This window comes from Oxyura jamaicensis, chromosome 13, assembly GCF_011077185.1.
Source record: "Oxyura jamaicensis isolate SHBP4307 breed ruddy duck chromosome 13, BPBGC_Ojam_1.0, whole genome shotgun sequence".
NCBI classification, from domain to species: domain Eukaryota; kingdom Metazoa; phylum Chordata; class Aves; order Anseriformes; family Anatidae; genus Oxyura; species Oxyura jamaicensis.
In genome coordinates this window covers 4,203,084-4,226,505 of record NC_048905.1, presented here as the reverse complement: position 1 = coordinate 4,226,505, position 23,422 = coordinate 4,203,084, and the positions used below count along the sequence as shown (strand labels likewise).

At 47.9% G+C, this 23,422-nt stretch overlaps 1 protein-coding gene across 7 annotated transcripts in view; it reads left to right on the top strand.

The window, feature by feature from the left end:
• Positions 1-22,675, top strand: part of LOC118173816 (rho GTPase-activating protein 7-like) — a 42,709-nt gene extending 20,034 nt beyond the window's left edge. Inside the window, exons 1-11 of one of the 7 annotated variants that reach the window (XM_035338701.1) lie at positions 3,386-3,648; positions 12,631-12,702; positions 13,681-13,762; positions 14,276-14,339; positions 14,961-16,306; positions 16,761-16,931; positions 17,640-17,799; positions 18,361-18,559; positions 19,611-19,830; positions 21,534-21,648; positions 21,944-22,675. In XM_035338701.1, the coding sequence (XP_035194592.1) occupies positions 3,645-3,648; positions 12,631-12,702; positions 13,681-13,762; positions 14,276-14,339; positions 14,961-16,306; positions 16,761-16,931; positions 17,640-17,799; positions 18,361-18,559; positions 19,611-19,830; positions 21,534-21,648; positions 21,944-21,961 (2,451 nt within the window). In that variant the 5' untranslated portion in view covers positions 3,386-3,644 and the 3' untranslated portion in view covers positions 21,962-22,675. The other 6 variants (XM_035338702.1, XM_035338703.1, XM_035338700.1 and 3 more) reach the window with 6 other exon arrangements.
• Positions 22,676-23,422: the final 747 nt, after the last annotated feature.

Sequence of the window (23,422 nt, the reverse complement as noted above, 5' to 3'; positions counted from 1 at the left end):
AAAAAAAAAAAAAAAAAAAAAAAAAAAAAAAAAGACCTGTCCAGCTGCTTTGATTTGTTGCTGGAATGAGCATCCATCAGATCTTTGAGGAATATTCTGTCCAGCCGTCTTATTCAACAGCTTAGATGTGATAAAGATAGGAAGCAAAATAAGAAAAAGGTACTTTTCTGCTTTTCTGTCAGGCAAGAAACAGGTGTTTTTCAAGACTGTGACTGAAAGAGGATCTGGAGATTGGATACAGATCCTACTTAACTTGGGCTTGGTTCACAGCAATATCACAAGGAAGTAATAGTATAAAATGGATTGTTGAACGACTTTACACTTTCAGTCCTGGACTATGTGAGAAAGCACTGGCATAACTGTGATTTTTATTAGTTATTTAGTGAAAGAAGTTGCATTTCCCAAGCATCAGTGTTTGTTCTAGAATGGATCATCCATTCCCACTCAAGTCACAGCCAATCTGGAGGCATGTTGGTAAAAAGTGTAGAGTGAACAGTCTGGTTTTATTTGTTTAAATAGCTGCAGATGGATTGGTGAGTGTGTAATTGGCTCTTGAGATAGACAATTGTGAAAATCAAGGCTTTTACTTGTTTTTTTTTTTTTCTCAGTTGGCAGTGAGGGGCAGAGCAGTGATTTTACTCTGTGTAGTCTTTTCTCTGAACCAATTCTTCCAGGCAGTGATCACAGGCAGGGATGAGTGGCATGGAAATACATCCCTGCAGGGGAGACTGCTCAGGGAACTCCATGCACCCACTACAAGCACACTTCTCTGGAGCTTTTTCAGGTCAAATATTCTCTGTGAAGCTATGAAACAAGATGCCATGTTCTCTGTTCCTACATTATCTCATCCACATTTTAGGAACTCCACTAGCTCTGGAACATTTCTTCAACTTGTTTAGTCTAACAATAAAAGTTCCTTGAGAAAGTTCCTGAAATTCATTGCGATAGCGCAGTGCTTTCCTCTTAAAAAAAAAAAAAAAATCTAAACTTACAATAGAAGGCAAAAGTTTCCAGCGTGAGATTTGACTGCTCTAATTACAAGCAGATTGCAGAGTTTCCACTGAAATAGGGCATGGAGATTTTGCGAAGGAATGAAGACCAAACCAAATCATTAAGTCACCTGCTGGACAAGGCAATGCCCCAATACCCCATGCTGTTTCCCAGGATCTGCAGATCCATGATAGCTCCTTTCACAACAATTTACAGCAGTTGTGGCTACTGTAGCACCAGGTAAACAGCCATATAAAAGGACCAGCTTCTTCTAAAGGATGCAGGAACAACAAGGATACTTTACTATTCCCTTTAAAAAAGGGGGGGTGTGTTTTATTCTGTCTTAGTTCTGGTTATGTTGTGTTCAAAAGAGAATTCTCCCTTGTTTTGCATGTTGCAGATATTTATAAAAGAGGCCAAGGGTACCTTTCTTACCATTGTGGGGTTGTTGTGACCTAATTGTTGAAGGCTCACTTTGGACAGGAAGACACAAAAGTAGGAATTAATGACTACCTGCCCTTGTCATGGACTAAAATCCATAGCAGGAGTATCTCCTGTGAACATCATCCTTCCGAGAAGGAAGAGAAAGCATTCAGGATCTTTGAGCTGCAAAAACAAGACCCTGGTCTCTCAATATTATGTTAAAGGAATCTTCAACATACAAGGTTTAATTTGCTAAGGTTTGTTTTTGTTGTAATGAGGTCATTCCTCTAAATGTGTGCTTATACACATATGTATCCACACAGGCAAACATAACCTTCTGTCTCCTGGTGTTGCAGTCCTGTACAGGTGGTGGCTGTGGCACCAAGCTCTAACTCTTTTTGCATTTATTGTCATGTATTACTATTATTTTGCACATATACTGGGGCTGTCGCTGGCTTTTATATTCCCATCTCCTTGGCAGTGGAAGATGCTTACTTGACAAAATGGCTTTGATCTTCTTCCCTCACAAGGATTTCTCCTTGCCAGTGAAATAGTAGAGGGAACCTTGGAGGTTTCAATTCCCTTATTTGTGGTGGAAAATCTGGAAGTGCATGTTCTAGGCAACAAATTTATAATTAAGGAAATGCATATACATAGTATTTTTACTATTTGCATATCTTACGGTTGTCCGTGCAGAAGGTTTGCACACCCCCAGTTCTAGATCTCTGACCCTGTACAAGGCTGGGAGGCCCCTGCCATGCCCAGGGGCAGGTTTACCCTGGCGGGCTGAGGCGGGCTCACAGGGCCTGTGTGAGGGGAGGTGCGAGGCCTGCGCTGCAGTCCCTGAAGCGGGGAGGATCGCGTTCAACGTTGTCAACAGTTCTTCGTGTGAACTCTATTACTGCTCGGCAGTGGGGTTTATTCCCCTTAACTGGAGGGGGCATGCATTTCTTTGTGTCTGGCCCCAAGCCCAGGATGAATTCCTTCCCACGTACGCGACCAGACTGATCTGAACCAAGCCTGGAAACAGACCATGTGCTCAGGGACATCTGGGGCCACCTTGGTCGTGGCGTGCTGACACCAGGGCCTGATGGGGTGCACAGACCATGTGCCTTTGTACAGGTGCATCTGGGCCCACCTTGGTCATGGTGTGCTGAGACCAGGCCCTGCCTTGTGGCAGCAATCAGCCGGTCAGAGCTGGCAAGGACTGGCAATGGCGAGCAGGGGCCATAACTGCGCCCATGGCAGTGGCTTCATCCACTCCGTGGTGGAGGCCTGGCCCCAGGCCTCGTGGTGGACAGCCCGGGCAGCAGGGCAAGGAGGAGGCAGCTGTCAGCGCTCCCAGCCCTTTGTGGAGGGTCTCTAAGCACCAACACCACACCTGCACTGCACATGTGTACGTGGAAGACACCTGCTGCTGAGGAACCCCTCTCTCAAAAAATGTCAGCGTATGGATGTGGCCAGTAGGCAGCACAGTGCTCTGTGGTTTCCAGCCAAGGCTGGTTGGAAAGGACAAGGCACGGCATGGCAGAGCGCCATGCTGCCTCAGGGGAGGCTCCAGTGGGAGCTCAGCCTCCCGGAAAAAAAAGGACAGCAGCCTCTGGACACTGCAGCCACAAAACCGTGTATTTCTAAACAAGAAATAAACTGGAGTGGGGCATTCCTGTGAAGCAAGCCCTCTGCACAGAACGTCTCTGGTAGGAGAAGTCACAAGGGAAATATTGTTCAGCGTTGGGTCCTGAAAGGTGCCTGTTGTGGGAGGCAGCAAAAGGGGCGACGGCAAGAAGGGAGTGAGGTGACCTCTGGTAGATGTTTGCACGGGAAGTATTCCAGTGATGTCAGAATTAAAATATGCAATAAACTTGCCTTTAGTGAGAGGTGCCTCCATTCCCTGGCACAGTGCCTTTCTGAAATAGCTTTAGTAACGTAGGCTTTTTTTTTTCCTTAAGTATGAGTGAGGGTGCTAGAAGTGGCAGGCTCATTTATGAAATGATTCGCCTTGCTCATGCAATGGTTTGCAAATTTGTTTAAAGCGTCCCACTCTGGGACTGGCTTTCACTGGAGCTGGGACCTCGGTGCGAAGCCAGGGAGAATGCGGCTGGTTTGGAGATGCTGTGTGCAGGATCCTTCCATGTGCTGACCTACAACAGTCTGACAGACTTTTTTTTTGTGTGTGAAGTTAGGTCAGCCCGTAACATCACACATCAGAAAAGCTCTGGAGAATCTTCAGCATGGGTAAGTTGCTTGAGAAACAAGGCGATCAAACACTTAATGACAGCTTTGCGAAAGTATCATGTTTTCCAGGATTCAGTCCCTAACAAGGGTCTAAGCGTTGGGGTGTTGGTAAAGTAATTTTGTGGTCCTTGGCAAGCTGCAGAGCTGGGAAGTGAAAAGCCCAGGTGAGCAGGATGCTGATTTTCTTACCACCCTTCCCTGGAAATCTCCATCAGCAGCCCCCCAAGCCTCTTTTCAGGCAGTGGGTGTGAGTCTTGTGACAATACCTGAACACCTTTTCTGAAATTGAGTCCTGGTTATTCCAGACTGTGTGAAAACTGTGATTCCTGCTTCAGGTATAGGTGCCAAGGACCAGCTTCTGTAGGGTGTGAGCTTACTGAGCTCCACTGAGGCAGAGCTGATGCAAGGATCCCCTAGGTTCATTGTACCGAGGTATGGATAAAATGAGCCAGGATTGTCATTCCTTCCTGAAAAGCCTTCATCATTTTTTTCAGTAGTTATTGCTATATCATGCTATATCATCCTGAATTACCCCCCCCCATAATGTAAGCCTTTACGTGATTAAGTACCAATCAACACTAAGAATTTTACCGTAAGTTGACTTGTTAAACTAATTTAACTACCTAAAAGACAGAAAATAGCATTTTAGGGTTGTGTATCATCATTTCGTGGCAAATGCCCAAAGGAAAATGCGAGTGGGAAAGAACAACTGCATGGTTTAATTGGAGCATTTATATCATATGCAAGCTGTCTACCAATGTTATTCCCAGATTTAAATGATACATTCCATCTTCCTAACCCAAGCACATAGCTGAGGATTTGATCCGTACAGGGTGTGTACTTTTTGTATTGCTTTGGGTGGGCCAGGCAAAAAGCCTTTTCTTAGCTAATCACAGCTAAAGACCATATATCACATTTCCATAATTTCTTTTGTATTGTGCAGCCCAGTGCTAATATCAAACGTCTTTTTTATTGTGCCATAAAAATTGCCAGCTTAGGAACCAATTGAACTAAAAATAAATAGTAAGTCTGTGCAAATTTTGCATTTGATTACTATATGGAAAATTTAATTAATTCTAATGAAACACACCCATAAATTCCAATTTCATCATAATGATCCTTGGGTTAAATGAGCTTGGGTTAAATGAAATGAACAGCAAAATGCTTGACTTCACTTCTTAAATCCTCGTTTAGAAAAATCCATCCACAACCAGAAAAATTCTTGTTTGGAATAGAAAATTCTTGCTTATCCATTGTGCTCAATCTCCATTTCTCTTCTGCTGCATCTTTGAGTTCCACACAGCAAGAGCCAGAACATTTCAAGTTGTGCTACAAAGATTTAGAGACACTGGAGTGGTTCACAGAGCTTGAGTTATCTTTTGACCTCTTTACATTAACACAGCATCCTATTGTCATGTCTGCCCTATATAACTAACAGTCCAGGAGCTATAAAATCATCAGTGATTTAAAGTTAACTTCCAGGGAAATAATGTTAGATATATTAGTACATTTGATAAGTTCTTCCGAGACCAGCCTACTTGACATGATGCTCTGTGCATTGTTGAATTATTTCGGCAGAAGGGTTGTTCAGGTTGGAAAGGCTGATCGTGTATTTTTATTAGAAATTTACAATTTTGTATTGCTCATGGCTTTAAAATCATCTCAAAAGTTTTCCTTTCTTTTTGTTTAATTTGATGTGATAAAACAGACCATCTACACTTAGAGCTTTTTTTTTCCCCCTATATTAATTTAGGTTAGTAAAACTGTTATTAGAAGGAGAAAAAATCAGAGTAGCAATGGACTGCATCAAATGCAGACAAATCTGAATAGTCAGAAAGGTCAGGAATTGTGCTAATGTTTTTAGTACACAGATTCATTGCTTAACAGCATATGATTTTTTTCAGATCACAAACTATTTTTTGTCTCAGCTAAGTCTCTATGAACAAAATAGAAGTAAAGGTTCTCACAGTTCCACGAAAACCACTGTGGCAAGAGACCTAATTACAACACAGTGACCGTGTCCTACGGCTGGCTCACATTCTGTAGCTGGCATCTGACATTGATTTTAATTATGGATCCCAAATCCTGTTCCATTTAAGTCAAATAGGAAAAAAAATCTGTCTATGAGGTACAGTATCTCCATTGCATGATGCAACATCAGAGCCTTAATTTGTTGTGTGCAGGGTAGAGGCAACATCATTCCAGGCATTTGTTGGGAAGGAAAAAATGAAACAGTAGCTAATTTAGTAAAAAAAAAAAAATAGTAATCCATCAAAATGACATTGGCAAAATGGTAAAACATGGAGGTAAACCAGCAACTTCAATAGCCGTGAGGTGTGGATTTGCCTGCAGTTATTCCTTCTCTCTGAAGAATGCAGGTTATGGGAATGCGACACCTATTCTGTACGGGTAGCTACCCTGTCTGGCGGGATGGATCTGTCTACATGGGGCTTGTGGGGACGTCTGCCCTGTGGTACGGACAGCTGTCCTGGTTTCGGCACCGCCCAGCCCTGCTCCCATGCGTGTCCCCACTGCAGTGCCCCACGGGCCGGGCCAGGGCAGAGGTGGTGCCCCGAGTGTCACAGCCGCAGGCAGTGAGCTCAGTCCTGTGCTGGGGCACCGTACAGCCTCTGGTAACAACCTGGGGGGACAGTACAGCAGCTTTCTGTTCCTCTTTAGGAGTATTAGTGTTAAATAATTCCTGGGCTTTCTGTGCTTCAGATCATGTTCTTCTAATCACTCTTGCTTTTGTTTCACAGTTTGATGCTTTTAGGAAGTGTTCAGTGGTTTTTCTGGCTTTGCTGCCTATCTTTGAATACCAGCAAACGTCTTTCAAGTGTATCGACCAGGTAAAGACTGCATTGACCTGGGCTCTGCAGCTGCAGGCTGGCTCAGTGCACCTCAGAGGGGCTGATAAAGTAGCTTTCTAAAAGTATCACTGACCTGCCTCTGTTGGGCTAAATAGTTTGTAACACGTCGGTTGAACTCATCTCCCATGCAGTGGTATCTTTGGCATTTTGTAGAATTATGGAAAACCTAGTGCTACACCCTGAAAGAGCATGGACAATATCCTTGTTTGGCACTAGTTAATTCTGTGCCGTGGGTGTATCGATGTTGGCTCCACTGGAAGCACGCAGTTACCCGTCCTGTTACCTACAGTTCCTCCCAGGAATTTTACAAGTGTGTCTCAGTCATGTACACGGGTGCTGTAAAAGACCAGTGATAAGGAGCTGCTGCGGCAGAGGAATGTTGTATCTGCTGCTGTTGTACAGCCAGGAGAACCAAAGCACGGAGAAGCAATGGGCCTGAGATGAGGCTGCAGGGAGCTGCATCTGCTGTCACCTTGGAGAAGACCTCTCAAGTGTGGCTCTAGAAATTAGAGAGTTACACTCTCACTTCTAAGGTCAGTAAGAGTAAGACACCTAATTCCCCTGAGCCCTTTGAAATTTCTGTAGAGCTAACACTACCTCTTCTAACTTACGCAGAAACAATTAAAAGATCATCAAACATTGATGAGCTAGTTAATGTGATCTGCAAAGAAAATACCTTTAAACTTGTCCAGGTCCCAGGAACTGACAAGGGAGGCTAAGGACAAGGATCTGAATAAAGATCTTAATGGCAGCTTGGGAGTCCCAGTAATCAGCTTGGGAAGCTAATGCCAAAGAGCCACATAAAGATGCAATTAAGCTTGCCACAAAGTACAGGGATATATTGCAGTCCCAGCTGTGATAACTGAAGAGTTGGCTGCGATTCCAAAATACCAGCGTAATAGTAAAGAAAGAAAGAAAGGCCAAATATCTTGGCATTTTCTTTTTCTAGACATTCATATTCAATTATCTGTATGGAGCCTAATTTATCCTGGCAAAATTCCAAGCAAGACTCTTTTTTTTTTTTTTTTTTTTTTTTTTTTTTTTTCCATTAGGCTGATAAAATAGAATTAGTCTCTGCTATTTTGCATGTGGGACAACAGAATAAACATTTCCTCTTATTTGTGATCTGTCTCCACTTTTGGAGAGTTTGGTGGTTTTACAAGCCCCGACTGCTTACCCTGGTCAGTGCAAGCACCCTGCTCTGAAAGCATAACACTTAAGCTGTCAACATTACTGAGCAGACAACACTTTCAGACTCTTCAAGAGGTGGTACCTCAAGAAAAGACAATTTTTGAAGATCCCGTCATAGGTTACTATTAGGTTCTGGACATCCTCAGGAAATCATAGTGCTAGTGCAGCAAATGCATTTTTCATAGAGTGCCTGTAAAGTGCAGTACCTCATTAGCAGCTATAAGTCAGAGGGGAGCCTACATTTTTTTATAACCCCAGGCTATAAAAAGATGCAACTGGAACTCATAATTTTATCTTCAAATGGACCCAGAAAAAGCCTCTTCATCTCTACCACTGCCGGCACAGCCAGTAACAGCAGCACCTAAGTCACTGCAGAAAAAAGCTGTGACTCGCAAGCTATAGGAAAAATGGATTGCACAATTTGGCATGTGGCTGCCAAGTGTGCCCGGGTCTTGTTGGCTCAGTTTCTGGAGGAGGCTGAGTGGGACGATGGTTTGGGACTGCCAGCGATGAGAGGAGGCAGCAGCACCTGCCTGGGCTGGAGCAGTGAGTTCTGCCACGCCAAATTAAACAGGTTTCAGAGCAGAGGCTGTGGGCATCCGCTGTCTGTTGCTGTAGCAGGATTAGCACCAGGTGGAAAAAATCTTCCAAAGCAATCACCGAGATTGGGAAAGAGAAAATTCTTTGGATTTTTTTTCCAGTTGCCTTCCAGGTTGGTGTAATATGTAACCAAATAAAGCCAGAATCAGTCGTAACCTCTTTTCTGTTCGCCTGTCTGCACTTGCACGGCACGGGGAGGAGAGGCTGCAGGAGTGAGCTGGCTTTGTTGAGAAAATCTGTTCCTTTTCACAAGCACTGCCCTTGGACCCTACAGAAAAGTTGGAAAGTAGTGTTCTGGAGTAACTAAAACCTCTCCAACTGTTTACTCGCTGGCATGTTTTGGAAGAGATAGAGACACACAAACCTCTCTCACAGACGAAGACCTGGCCACCAAGTGATTCCTACCGGTCAGCACTGGCCCACTGCATTGTCCGAGGGTGGAAGCAGAAGTAGTGCATCTGCCGTGACTTAAAAATCTGAAAAACTGCTCCGAAGGTAGGAGAGCAGCAGTGAGACCCGGTGTGGAAGCAGTACGTGTTGGCCAGGTTTCCGACTGGGCTGGGGGCTGCCAGCCACCAGCCGCCTGTCCCCACACCTCGCCCTGCCTCTGCCACGCCTGGGCACTGGACACAGGGTGGGCGATGCAGAAAGCTGAAGCGCCACAAAACCGATCTTGCCAAGAAAAGTGAAGAGTTTTCTGCAAGTTTGGCTGGCTGGGCTTGCTCTCACAGGCTTGGAGGTGTCAGGGCAAGCAGAGGAGAGGAACATGAAGCCAAGGAAAGGAAGGAAAGACCATTCCTCTTCTGGCAGCAGATCTGTGCAAGTAAAATGTCATGCTGCATCTTGAGAGTGAGTCACTGCACATATGCTTCCAAGCAGAAATCTGCATCCTCCCCTTTTGTTTAAAGGACATCTTTTTAAAAACTGAAGTACAATTTGCCACTTTCTTAGTTAGTTGAAGCTCATGAGCATCTTGTAGCAGACGGCTGGCCTCTCATCACCTGCTTCTGGCTGGCTTCAGGTGCTGCCTCTCCCTTGCAGTTAGGAGAGGGCTTCTTGTGAGAGAGCATCCGAAGCTCAGCACAGATGTGTCTTCACTGCTGCCTGAGCTAAGTGTGCAAGCAGCACACTGTGTTACCCGTGGTCATTCACCGAGGGATTTAATAGGTGGCATAGCATCTGGTTTCTAAGTGCGTGATGAGTCTGGGTTTGCTCTCCAGTTTGCAAGCAGGATGGTGCTGGGGGAATGCTGTGTGTTCGGCCTGGAGCCCAAGTGGGTGAAGGAGAGGAGGCACCAGCCAGGCTGAGATAGATGCTGGGGCTGCAGAGAGGAGGGCAGAGGAGCACAGGCAGCAGCCACGGCGAGCAGGGTTGGCTGGGGCTGTTGGGGCAGGCGCTCTGGTACAGCCATCAGCTGGTGTCGGTGGGACTGGAGGGAACCAGCTCCAGCACAAAGCTGACCTGTCCGAAATAGTACAGCCAAAGGATCACACAGGTCATGTGTTTGTGCATTGGTTCTCATCAGCACCTGGGAGTAACCCATTCCCCATGGGGAAATGGCTGACTTGGCTTGGGAATGTTGCTGGTGGCCCCTGATCTACAACAGGGTATTGGGGTTTGCAGGAAACATTTTTTTTCCATCTGCCTAATTATGAAACCAATTCATGAGAAAGAGGTGCAATGCACCAGAAAGATCTGTAAAAAAATTGTCATCCTCCTCTACGACATCTAGCTTACAGGCAGAGACGCTGCGATAGCATTTGGGGTGCTGTTCTTGCCAGCTTTCTGAAGGCTCCCCCGTTCCCAGTTTCTCCTTAGGAAGAGCTAACATCTCTCTAACAAGCGCCTGAGCAGCTCCTCTAGCATTGAGAAGAACGAAGCAATTGCTTGTGTTTATTAGCACGTCTATTTTAAAAGCCGGTCGATGAACCTGAAAGCTTCTTTTGTAGTGAGTGTGCAAATACAGAAGTGGAAGGGATGCTGCTCAGCCAGCGAGGCTGCCAGGGAAGGTGCAGACAGGCTGTGAAGCCAAGCTACAGTCAGAAGGTGGGGAAGGGTCTTCTGCACAAATGGCTCATCTGCTCTATTTGCTTTTCAAAGTAAACCGCAGCGCGAGAGCCCTTTAATAGCCCCAAAGAGTCTGCAAGGCTGGTCTGGGAATTTCCTTTGATCAGAGTAAAATTCCTTGGCATCCATTCCCTGGTTATGGTTTCAGTTTCCAGCGGGACTGGGAGGAGGCAGCAGACGTCCCCAAAGTGCAGCGGGATCAGCAGGTCCCTTTTGGTAGTTCTTTCAGCGGTGAAGGAATTGTGGTAAATCTAACTAACTAGAGATACAGGCTAGTAGCGTGTCTCGTTTGTAAGGCTGCCAACACAGCTGTGGCATTGTAACATGGGACTGTGCAAAGGCACCTTGAAGGGCCTGGGGATTTAAGGATCTACATTAGCAGAGAAACTTTCCCCAGCTCCTGTGCCCTTCTCCTATGGAAGGGGCCACCTCTAAGTGTGAGAATGTCACCTTATTTTCTGTCATCTTCATGGCTAAAAACATTGCTAGCTGTGAAACATGGTCCAGCCTCTTCTTATTTGCATCACTGTCCATGGTGTGGGTCGCTCTAAAAATAGAGTTGTATTTTCAGCGTGCTGGGAACCGGGGAGGTGTCAGTGCTGAGCCAGCCACGCTCCTGCGGGAGCTCAGGAGTGACGTGCCCTAGTGCGGGCTGCGGGGGGTGAGCGCCCAGGTGAGCACCCCGAAGGTTTTCCCCCGGCAGAAGACCGCTGGGTTTTGACCCAGGTGCAGACTTCAGCATGCTTGGCTCTTGTGAAGACTCGTAGTGTCAGTCTGGTCCTCCTCGTGGCTCTGCCCTGCAGATCTGTTCTCTTCTCTGTTCTGCTCTGTGAGTACAATGCTCGTGTTTTATCAGTCCCCTGCCTCAGTGCTCAGTAAATGCTGTGTTACGATAAGGATTGTGATAAATTGTGGTGCTGAGTGTAGTAATAAATGTAAGCACAGTGGATATCGGCTATTGTGGAAGAAATAATTAACTTCTGTTCTGCAGTTTGAAAAAAGGAGGCGTGCGTCCTTATTGTGCTGGGTTATTGCTGTGAGCTCGGAGGGAGAAGCCGCAGCTCTGTGCGGGGAAGCCTTTGTTATGGGCGCCATTGTCCGAAAAAATCAAGGGCTACTGGAAGTAATGCTGAGTCTAGCAGTAGAGTAATAACCACAGGGAAGGGCTGGCAGTACCTGGTAAGTCTCTTTAGGCTGACGCACTGGTGACTTACAACTAAGAGGTCTCAACAAAGCAGGCAGGGAATTTGGGAAATTCAGCACATGGAGGAAATGTCTCAGAGCCCTGATCTTTGAGTGAGTGGGCAAAGAAAGACTCAAGAAGCAGGCGTGTTCCTCCAGTCCAGCATGCTAAACGTTAAGGTGCTCTCTAGTGAGCGTGCTGGGTGATAAGGTGCTTTGGCAGCATTTCTTTCAAAGGAGTCGTTGCCTTTTGGTCAGTGTTGTTGTGATGTGTGCTGGATTACGCTCAGACGTGGAAAGCATGCCATGTGGGATCCCGCTCCTCTTCAACAGACCTAGACCTCAGAGCCTGCTGGCATGTTCTCATGCTGAACATGTTTATGTTTTTGAGGCATCTGGTGAGTGTTGTGTGATTCTGTGAACTTGTGTTCGGCTTCTGCTCCTGTGGGAATGTTGCAGTGTTGGCCACAGGGCTTTATGAATTGTCACCAAGTGAGCAGTGAGTTCTTGACATCTGCTATGCTGACGTGGCTGCCAAGTCGAGCTGGTAGTTGGCAAGGAAATAAATATTGATAGCCCCTAGCAACAGGTACTCCTGAGAACCCTTGTTCTGGGAATGCTTAGGCAGTGTCCGTGTAATTAATGTTGTGATGGCATTTAAAGACTATTTATAGGATTTGTTTGCGTCTTATCATCGTCTCAGAACTGGAGTGCATGAATGGGTATGGGCACACGTCTCACACACCCAGCCCTGACGACTCCTTTCAACATGTAACAGATGCTTCTCTGTCCAGACTTCGGGGCAGCTGGTATGCACCGATGTATGGCATCCCAAGTACACCTCCATACCTAGGCTCTCACGTGTTTCACATCTATCCTATGTCAGAACGACTGCTCCAGAGGTGTGTGCAGGTTAAGGATGTTGGATACAAGAAGTTCTTTCCTTTCGGTAACACACTGACAAAACACTCAAGATCCTTTGAGAATGCACCAGATAAAACCAGCGTGCACATATTGTAAAGGCGCTACTCTTGTGAGCCTGTAAGTGAGCAATTTTATGTTCTCATTGCAGAAATTGAAGCCAGAGAAGCCTGCGACTGGCTGAGGGCTGCCGGCTTTCCTCAGTATGCTCAGTTATTTGAAGGTAGGATCCCAAAGCGTTGTGCAGCCGCTGACACTGAATTTAAGTAGAACCACTTACATAAATAATCTTTCAGAACCCGGCAGTTTTTACAGGAGCACTTCCAAATTCTGCAATACCTTCATGCGGGCCTATAGATAGTATGCAACGTGGTGTGTGTTGTTGCAGAAGTGACACCTTAATGAAGCTGGCATGGACACCAGAGAATGCCACAGAGGACTAGATCTTTTCTGGTTACTGTTAGACTCAGTCAAATTACTGCTTTTGTGATTTGTAGTTGCTTATACTTTACTTGATCTCTTTTCCTTAGAGCATTATGTCTATTAGAGTATTATGATGCACTGACTGCAGCCAAAACTCATCCCAAGCTGTGTAACCTGTGGTCTTCAGCAAGATACAGTTTCAATGGCAGTTTTGAAAAAGGATGTTGGAAAAATTATCTTGCAATCATAACTTTTTCAAAGAGCCACTCAGAAGCAGCCAAACACAGTCAAACAACACGATTTCTGCATGTTTTCTTGTTGCTGAAGCTGCAAAGAGTGCTTATTATTTTGGGGGGAAATACAGATTTGTTGTGAACTTGTATAATTTTCTACAACTTTTGTGCTTATACCTTTAAAATGTTCTTCTTTTAAATACGTTTATTGTTATAAATGTCACTGAATATTAACAAAAGCTAATGTATTTTTAAGAGAGATTTTATCAAATGTCTACAGTTCAAAGAATTGACCGAAACTTCTGCCTGCTTTTATATCCACCTTCCCTGTTCAGTGCAAAATTAAGAATTGGAAATTGAATGTTAGAGCTAAATGTGAAAGCAGTATACCATGAACCTTGATGTCTCGCTTGCTTAGAGGACATATGTGTGAATATATAGCTATAGAAGTAGGTTTTTGATTTATTTAACCTTTGCTAAACGTGGAAAATTCAGAGTCTTTGCCATCATGACTCAGACTTCAGATTCAACTCTTTTGTTCACAGATATGCAGTTTCCTATTGATGTAAAAACTGTGAGGAAAGATCACGACTTCTTAGATGCAGATGCAATTGAATCACTGTTCAGGTAAATGGTAATTATGAATCACCTTTAATAGGTTCCAGAAGGTGTTTCACCCTTAACAGGCTCCAGAAGGTGTTTCATCTTTTCATAACATAGTTTTTGTCAGAGACTGACCCCCACAGAGCTGCAGTCCAGCAGGTCAGCCCCCAGCCTGTGATGGTGCATGGCTTCCTAGGTGCAGGACCCTGCACTTTGTTGAACTTCATGAGATTCCTCTCCACCCAATTTTTCAGAATCAATCATTAACACTCATTATGTGATTTTAATGTGACTATAACTGATTAGGTGCAGTCTTCCTTAGCTTTAAGATGGCAGAACTGGAACTGTGAACATCATGGGGTTGTTAGGGGGCACTGGTTATGGTTAAATGCATGGAGAACACCTAACAGTATGCTAGTCTTTGACACCAATAATGCAGGCTCGGTTTAGAACTTTGCTACTGCTTTGGAACAAGTGTGTTTTCAAGACAAAAAATAGTTTGAATTTAAAACTTTCATCTTTGTTCTTACACCCTAGACGACTGAACACACTGAACAAGTGTGCATCAATGAAAGTGGAAATAAGCCATCAGAGGAAGCAGGTAGAAAATATAGTTAATTTTCTCAGTAAAAATGTGATTACTTGCTATATCAAAAAAAAGGAAAGAAAAAAAACTGTTTTTAAAAGGTGTATGGATTGCTTGTTGTCTGGTGCTCACTTGGAGTGGGAGCAGTACAGCAAATGGAGCAGCTGGTACAAACAGTGGGTGAGGCTGAGGTCTCCAAGAGGGTGTGCCAGATGCTGATGCTGCCGTAGTCCCACAGCCAAGTGCTTCTCTACCTGAAAATGGATGAGTTTTAGTTGTAGAAGCATGAAGTGTTTGATTTCTTTGTCTTTAGGAAAACAAATATTTTTCAAATCTCTGGATTTGCCCCAAAACTGAAGTTTTCATCCTCAGATCAAATCTGTCATCTTTTCCCATGGTAAACTTACCAGGTTTGGCAGCATGCTGAGTTGTAATGTGTCACCTAACAAATTAGGTGACAAATTTTCAGCTAACAGAACAGATCCCAGGGCAGAGCTTCAGTAACTGAACGTTTACATGTCCGCATGTGGGTCCTGGGGGCTTTGAAGGCAGCCGGTCTCGTTTTTGTTAAATTTTTGATAATTTAAAGTTTCAAAACTTTGCCCTTGAACTATACCTTTTTTTCTTCTTTCTAAGAGTGATGACTCTGATGATGATGAGCCTTGTGCAATAAGCAACAAATGGGCTTATGAGCGGTGCAGTCAGAAGTGGTCTCGTCTTGACAGCCTGGAAAGTTTTGCAGGACAAGAAGGCGCTGGTGCATTGGTCCCAGGCAGTCCAGTACTGAAGAGCATCAGCAGTGAAGACACAATCCTTTTGGTTCATAGTGAGAAACATGACGTGTCCTCAATCCACAGTACCAGCAGTGGCGACAGTGATGTTGTTAGCTTCCCCAAAGCTTTTGAAGATGTGGAAACAAGCACAAGTTTCTTGAGTAAAGTTGCTTCACTGGACTCTGCTTTTAGTTGTTCACCTCCCCCTAGTGAATTTTTAAATATCACCAGTGAAGAGAAGCTTTTGGATAGGTCACCATTCAAAAAGAGGACGAGCCTTCTAAAGAAAATGGAGAAGTTGCACTTAAGGAGCTGCAACTTAAGGAGTGGTCAGTCAAAGGCCAAACCCATAATAAGCGAGCCTGTTCTTCTGGAAGGATTTAATGAAGAAAAAATGAAGATGCTTAACTGTGTAAATATTGCTGACCTCTCTGGCACCCAAACAAAGAGCAGTTTCTCCTGTTCTCCCGAGAGCTGCAGTAGCAGCAATCATTCCGAAATCAGCAGCACAGCGAGCACTCCGGGACCTCTTATAAAACCACGACGACCCTGTGACAGAAAGGGGATGTATGCAGAGGACTTGGAGCCTGGCAAGCTCTTCCTGTGGAACAATGTATCTCAGCAAAACCTCAGAAATGAAGTCAAGTTACAGATGAACCAGATGTTTCAAGTGCCACAAGGCCATAAGCCTGGGAGTTTCCCTACAGCACTTACAAACAGTTCCCTGTCTTCAGTGGACAACTCTTCTGTCAACTGGAGAACTGGGAGTTTTCATGGGTGCAGAAGGAGCCGGAGCAGAAGCAGTTCCAAGGACTCCCAAGCCCCCAGCAGCCCCCTTTCATGCACAGATAACAGGCTGAGTGTATACGACAACCTGCCCGATTTTCAGTTTGATAAGTTGGAGGCAACGGACGTTGATGATGATGATGTTTTTTCAGAACTGAACAATGTTATAGAAGATGTCAATGGTCTCAAAAAGTTGGTCGATCAGTGGACACAGAAGTTCGCAGATGATGGGGATTTGGACTTTGCCAGTGACTTGACCTCTCTGTGTCCATCCTCGCCTAAAGAAATCCGTCTTGACACAGAGCACTCAGAAGATCAGACAGCAGATGTCCCAGCCACTGATGGAGAGAGCAGCTGTGAACTGGACAAGGAGCTCAGTTCTACAGAGCTGACGTACCTAACAGACCCTAAAAAGATCAACAGGTCAGCCATCCTTGGCTTTCCCTAGCAGACCGCCCCTCTGGTAGCATTCCCCATTGATTCTCTCCACTGGAAAAAACACCTGTAATGCTATTCCAGACAAAATATCCCTGAGTCTGTTCTGGGTAGCAGAGTCTGTGCTGGTAGTGCCAGGCACTGCTGTTCCGTAGGCAGTGCAATATCTACATCTGCTCTGATCTCTGCTGGAAGCAGGGCTCTCATGATTGTATCAGCACTGTTAGGCATTGGGATCAGCCGGCTCGCTTGCTGTGTTTCTGATTGAAACGTTAGGTATGGCCGCAGCACCTCCTGGAAGAGAAGCAGCTTGTTTAAATGCAGCTAATGGGCTCTCCAGGGAACTGTGGGTTGTGCAGAGTCTTAGGGGTTTTGCAAATGCAGGCAGAAAATTAACAGGGACAAGGGGAATAGTCCTTCAGTTTGAACATTTATCCCGTAGGCACAGGAAGCAACACTGGTCTGTGGAAGAGAGCGACAGCCTGGACAGCCTTTCCATCCAGGGTGACGGTCAGGCAGCTGCCCAGCTAGCCCGGACACAAAAGCTGGCTCTGTTGAAACTCACTGCTCTAATGGACAGATACTCCCCGTCCAGTAAGCAGGGCTGGAACTGGTAAGTTGTCTAAAATTCAAGCAAACTGGGTTGGAAAGAGAGAATTTGATGTAAGTGGGTGAATTCCCGTCTGTCTAGCTTACACGTGTCCACGGTGAGGAATTCCAGCCTATTAAATCTTTGGCAGTTCCTTGGTTATTTCAGTGGCTCCAGGATTTCCTGTTACGGACGGCACTTCTGCTCCTCACTGGTGGTCACAGATTGTTACTGGTTTCAAAGCGCTTTGTAGTTTCTCTGTGAATTGGCAGGGTTTTGGCAGAGGTGCTTCACAGGACCTGAGGTGGGAGCTGACCAGGTGGCGAACCCATCTCCAGCGTCAAGACCCAGTTTCAGCTAAAGCAATGTTACAGTCAGTCACTCGTGAGACTTGGCAATACCAGTTAGCATCTTGGGACAGGGGTCCGGTGCTTGAAGGAAGTGAAGAACGTCGAGAAGGAAGTGAAAAAAGATTGCATTGTCCCGAAGGGAAGGAACAGATTTCTCCTGAGAATTTTTCAAGCTAATTTCAGTTTTGACATGAGGAGGTCATTCCTGTCATGGGTCTTAATGATTTTCTCTCTATCTTATGATGCCACGTGTACAGGTGTGAGGCAGAATTTGGGGGTGGGGCACGTACAAGCTAAGTCCTTCTCCACATGTGTAACTAAAGTAGTAAGCAGAACTGTGCTGGAGGGCTAGTAAGGTGGATGTACTGCTTTTTGTTTTCAGGACTATACCAAAGTTTATTAAAAAAATAAAAGCCTCCGACTACAAGGGCAAAAATGTGTTTGGGGTCCCCTTGCTGCTGAATGTCCAGCGAACAAGCCACCCACTGCCCAACAGCATCCTGCAAGCACTGGACTATTTAAGAAACCACTTTCTTGACCAGGTATGAACTCGAAGCAGCCAAGAGCAGCTCTGTTCCCGAAAGGGATCTGCTCCAGAACCAGTCTCTGCTTTCAGCTTTTGGGGGGGCCACCATGGGCAGAAAGGTGTGATAGGTCCGAGCAGGTGGCCTGCAGGGAACACAGTGCTGCTGCCTGCTGGGAATACCCTTAGTCCTGTATCGTGTTCTTTGCCTTGCCTTGCTGAAATCATCTGCAGTCAGTTCTCTCGGTGCCATTTGCCTGGTAAGGTGGCACGTCTCTGCTCCCTCAGGAGGTCACGCAGTGTTGTGGTTCCCTTTCTTCTGTGGTTGCTGGTAGTGCCAGAGCCGATGTGACGAGGTTTCAGCTGAAACGTGCCACTAAGCAGAGAGAAAACATACTCATGGTGTGCCAGGGAGGAATATCCTTGCTGCTGCTATTGATACAAAAATCCATCGGTATTGTGTCCTGCTAGCATAGGGTCTTAGCTGTCAAGAGGGAAGTGAAGGATCAATTATTATTTGTCAGATATTTGAGTGCTGGTAACTCCTCCATGTCTTTAATATTATCATTGTTACTTGTAGGTTGGCCTGTTCCGAAAATCTGGTGTTAAATCCAGGATCTTGTCTTTAAGAGAAATGAATGAAGCCAGCCCAAACAACGTATGTTACGAAGGGCAGTCAGCATTTGACGTGGCAGATATGGTGAAGCAGTATTTCCGAGACCTTCCCGAGCCTATATTTACTAGCAGGCTTTGTGAATCCTTCCTCCACATCTACCAATGTAGGTAACAAAAACTACAGTTGTCCAGTTCCTTGAGTATCTTACGGTACCTCAATATTCGGCTGCACAAGGCAGTGACCAGACTGGGACTGGTGCTGTGTCCCCTTGTAGCCAGAGCAGACAGATCAGGCAGGACCTGTCTGAAAGGATGACTCCAGTGTGGATCTGGATTTAAATACCTGAGATTTGCATCTTGCAAGAGGTTTGTTTGAAGCTAGTTTTCTTTTTTGCCTCTACAAACAGTTGTGAGGAGCGCTACAGTTGCTCTGTCCAAAGGATGTGGAACCATTTCCTTCCATTTATTTTACACCTGGCCTCTGTCCACCTCCTGTCTTTTGACAGAAACAGCAAGAGCTCTGCTCCCCGTTCCTGTGCCACCTGTGACTTGCGCACGTGCCCAGATTTCTGTATTTTGGAATTAGATAGGGAAGGTGCTGCTTTCGCCAGGAAGCACGCTTTGTGTTTCCTGCGTGTGTGCAGCTGCTGAAGGGAAAGAGCGGCAATGGTCTGCCCTTCGCCGTGGCCAAAACTGGAGAAACCCTTCTTGTGATGGGGATTGCTGGCAGGGTGAGCCTCACCCACCCTCCTGCAGGAGCTGTCGGGCACGGGGTCTCGCTGGGCTTCAGTGAGAGCATCTATTCTCTGCATGCCTGAGGCTGAAAGGAAAAGACAGTGCTGTAGGTGTCTGCTCCAACTGTCATTCAGAGTAACATTTTGTGGGGAGGCAAGCCCCTTTTTGGATTGTAATCAGAGCCAGTTCAGCGTAAGTTTGTTAGTAGGGCATTCAAGAAGAAAAACAAACAAACAAACAAAATAACAAAATAACAGAACAAGAACTCAAACAAGAACTCAAGCACCAGCATCACTGGGTATGTGTGCATATTGACAGGCAGTTGGAGAAAACTGTACTTGTGTGGTGTGAAGGGGATAATGGCCTTCTGTTGAGAGCTAAAGCTTCAGTTCTTGTGGTTTCAGAGCCTTACCTGGCACTCCTCTGACAGATACTTCCTTTGCAAATCACGTGTGATTTCCATCCTTTTTCTGTTTTCAGACGTGCCGAAGGACCAGCAGCTTCAGGCTGTCCAGGCTGCCATTCTCCTTCTCCCAAAGGAAAACCGAGAAGCTCTGAAAATCCTCCTGTTCTTTCTACGAGATGTGGTTGCTTTTGTTGAAGAAAACCAGATGACCCCAACCAACATCGCTGTCTGTCTCGCACCATCGTTGTTTCACCTCAACACCCTGAGACGGGATAGCTCCTCCTCCTCCACTCGGTATTGTCATCCTAGTGCTGGCATTGCTGCGGGCAGCAGTGTTCTCTGCTAGATTGATGCTTTCTGTAGCTGGCCTAGGACAAGTGTCTGCTTTTAATGGGGACAAAGTGTGTGTGTCACGGGGTTTGTCTCAAGTACAGTTGTTGAGGTCCAGCAGGAGCTGACCACAGCACAGGCAGAGCTCTGGCAGCTATGGGAAGGCCCTCGTGTCGTGCCGACGTTCCACACGAGCCAGCCCGCCTCTTGGTCTCTTTCTGGCTGCCCACGGGTCCAGTGCCCTGCCTGTGCCCACTGCCTGCATCAAGGTGGTGCTGCCATGGGACGTGCAGCTCCTGCACTGGGGACCCGAGCCTGGTGCAGCCCGACGGCCCTGCAGATACCTGGCAGATTGTAGCAGCTGCTGGCACTCGTGCTGCTGGGTGATAAGGGGCTTGTGCCTGCCAAACCGCGCCACGGGGATGCCGCACATTTATCTCAATAACTAAAAGTATCTGGGTTGCATAACATCGCCTGCTTGTACGTGCAGGGAGGAAGGTGCCCTTGGGCCAAAGCAGACAAGTAGTATCTCGGAGAGCATTTGTGCCTTATCTGGTCTCCTGAGGCAGTGCTGTTTGTTTGCTTTACGCCATGCTCCTGCATACGGGCAGACACGTATCAGAGCAGAAAAGGACAGCTGGCTTTGATGGCAGCGCCGTGCACCCATCAGCGTAGCCAATTAATCACCTCACATGGCGCTCTGAAGCCGAGGACTGCTTCCAGAGAGCTGCAGGAGCTGTCAGATGTGCTGCTGGCACCCGTCAGCGCGATAACGCAGGCTCTGGAGAGCACAGAGAGGGCAGAGAAAGCACGAAGGACCTCAGCCTGAGTGCAGCTGGAGCCTGGGGCTGCCCAGGTGCCCCTGAGCTGAGGCAGCGCAGGGCAGAGGAGCCGCGAGGTCGGTGCCAGGGCTGCTGCAACGCGACGGGGCTCAGGGCAGCTGCTCCGTCCCCGCCTGCAGCCCCCTCTGAGCACCTGGGGAGCGGGCTTTGAGATCCGTACCGCCTGGGTTTACTTCAGCGTGGAACTGTTGGGATCACAAAGGGAAGCTGAGGTTTCTCTTTGCTGTCACTGTGCAGGAGGCAGGTTGCTTTGAACCTTTTGCTTTTTTTGTAACCGGGCATTAAGCTGCAGTGCGGGTTTCAAACTTCAAAGGGGAGGCTGACAGGTCTGGCTCGAGGCGCGCAGCTGAGGACGCCTCTTGTCTCCTGACGCATTTTCAAGCTGTTTGGCAGGAATGCACGTAGCTAGAAGCATCAGAAGCCAAGATTAATGATATCAGATAATGATTATGAATTAAAAGAGGGGACTGTTTTTGAAATCTGTTCAGCATGGTTTGAGCCAAAAGGTTCTGCGTGGGCTTTGTGTGGAGCCTGATATTTGAAGGCTGCACACAAAGCAATTTGGGGTGATTGCTGTCTTTGGCCATGTGTGATGATGTGTGCTGGGGACTAAAATACCTTGCCTTGCAAGGGCAGACCTTGCTCCTGGTCAGTTCTGCCCTGGGCACATTCAGGGTATGCTGGGAGAGAATGCTGGCCGTGAGGTATCTTGCTGTGTGAGGCAACACGAGCCTTCTGCTGAAGCTGCTGGTTTCCAGCCCCACATTGTGCCTGTACGGCCCAGCCTCTTGTTCACGGCCTTCCTTTCACCTTCACCATCCACAGACTGAGCCAGAGGAAGTACAGCCTGGGGAAGCCGGACCAGCGGGAGCTGAGTGAGAACCTGGCAGCGACACAGGGCTTGGCCCACATGATAATGGAGTGCAATAGGCTCTTCCAGGTATGCTGCCTGCTGTCACAGAGCAAAGCGTGGGGCAGGGGTGGGGAGTTGCCACCCTGGGCTTGGGGCCAGCTCAGCACTAACGGTGCCAAGGGCTGCCCCCTTCCATGGTGGTGCCGTGGGGCAGAGGCTGCCATAATGCTCTGGGGGGAGCCCCAGCCAGGGCTGACCCTCCTGTCCTGGGGGTGCTGGCAGAAGGTGAGCTTTGGCTGCTGGCACCTGGCTGGAGTGCCACCAGCCATGCCTGTGCCTGGCCATGGACCCCATTAATCTGCACCTGGCCCTTGACCCACAGACTGACTTCCCGGCTTGACCTCGGCCCTTCCTCGTCACTATGGACATTCCTGGCCATCACTGGACTGTGGCTCACCCTGGTTGCTGTCACCGGACCCGATCCTGACCCAGCTTGCTGCTGACCCACCCTCCTGGCTTGACCTTGGCCCTCCTCACCCCAAACGTGCATTTGATGATCGGGACTCAGCTGGCCCTGGCTTCCACCCCCAGCTGGCCCGGTTCAGGTGGTGTGGGTCCAGGCGGCTGTCCTGCGGCCCTGCCGTCACACCCAGCTCCCGGTCCCTTCCCTCGGGGAGCCACAGCCCTTAGTGCCCCCCAGCCGTCAGCTCAGGTCTCACACTGCCCCAAGCAGCCTCCCCTTGGCTCTCCTGGGCTGAGAACATGGCCTTGCCCCATGGCTCCTGCCAGTACTGGCCCAGCCTGCCCCGTGCTTCTGAGTGACACCTGCCACCCCCTGCCCCCAGGTCCCCAAACTGGCCAGTGACCCCGTCCATCCCAGCCCCACTGCAGGTCCCGATTTACTCAGTGGTGGCCTGAACCCCCCTGCCCAGCCCTAATCCCCCTGGGGGTGCCCTGGCACCTGCTGCCTGCCCCCGCAGTCACCCGTGTGCCACCTGGGCTGGCCTTGGGCCAGCAGACATCCTGCACACTCCTGCTGCGACCCGGGCACTGTGAGGGGCCACAACTGTGCCCCCCGCCCCACCGGCAAAGGGTCTGGTGCTGGGACTCGGGGACAGCCCAGCCAGGCCGTCCCCTTCCTGCTGGTGACTGTGGGGAGAGGCCTCAGCCTTGTCCATGCCTGGCCCCACGCCCCCGGCCCCAGACCCCTCACTGCAGCTGTTCCTGGCCATCGCTGGATCCTGGCTGACCCGGCTTGGCCTCGTCACCGGCGGATGCACCTGATGGCTGGAACCGGTGCCTGGCTGCCACGGCGTGCCCAGCACCGCTCAGGTACCAGGGGGGGGGTACAGGGGGGGGGGGGGGGGGGGGGGGCATGGCGGTGGTCCTGGGGCAGCCGCAGGAGCTGGCTGGGCAGCTAGCACCAGAGCTGGGTCACGTCTGGCTTGCTGGCGTGGTTCAGAGTCACCAGGCATGTGTGTAACTGCTGGATCAGTGCTGTCCAGCTGTCAGAGGTCAGCCCCCCAGCTGACGTATGGGCATGATGTGGGCCATGTGTCTCTCTCACACACACGTGTAGCTTATTTACATCTCTCTGTATACCTACATTGCTGTGGATGTACATGTACAAAGATCTATGCGCACACATGCAGCAAGCAGCTAAATCAAGCCCCACACCTCCTCTGATGGTCGCACAGCCTCTTCTCTGCGCTGCTTTCCCTCACAGAGCAGCGCTCCCAACAAACCCCAGAGCAAAGGCAGCTTTCAGGAGCCACAGCCAACTGTTCAGCAGCCTGGTGCGCATGTTGGGCTAGGTGGGCAGAGAGGCTCGGTGGCTCTGTAGGGATTTAGAGCACTGCTG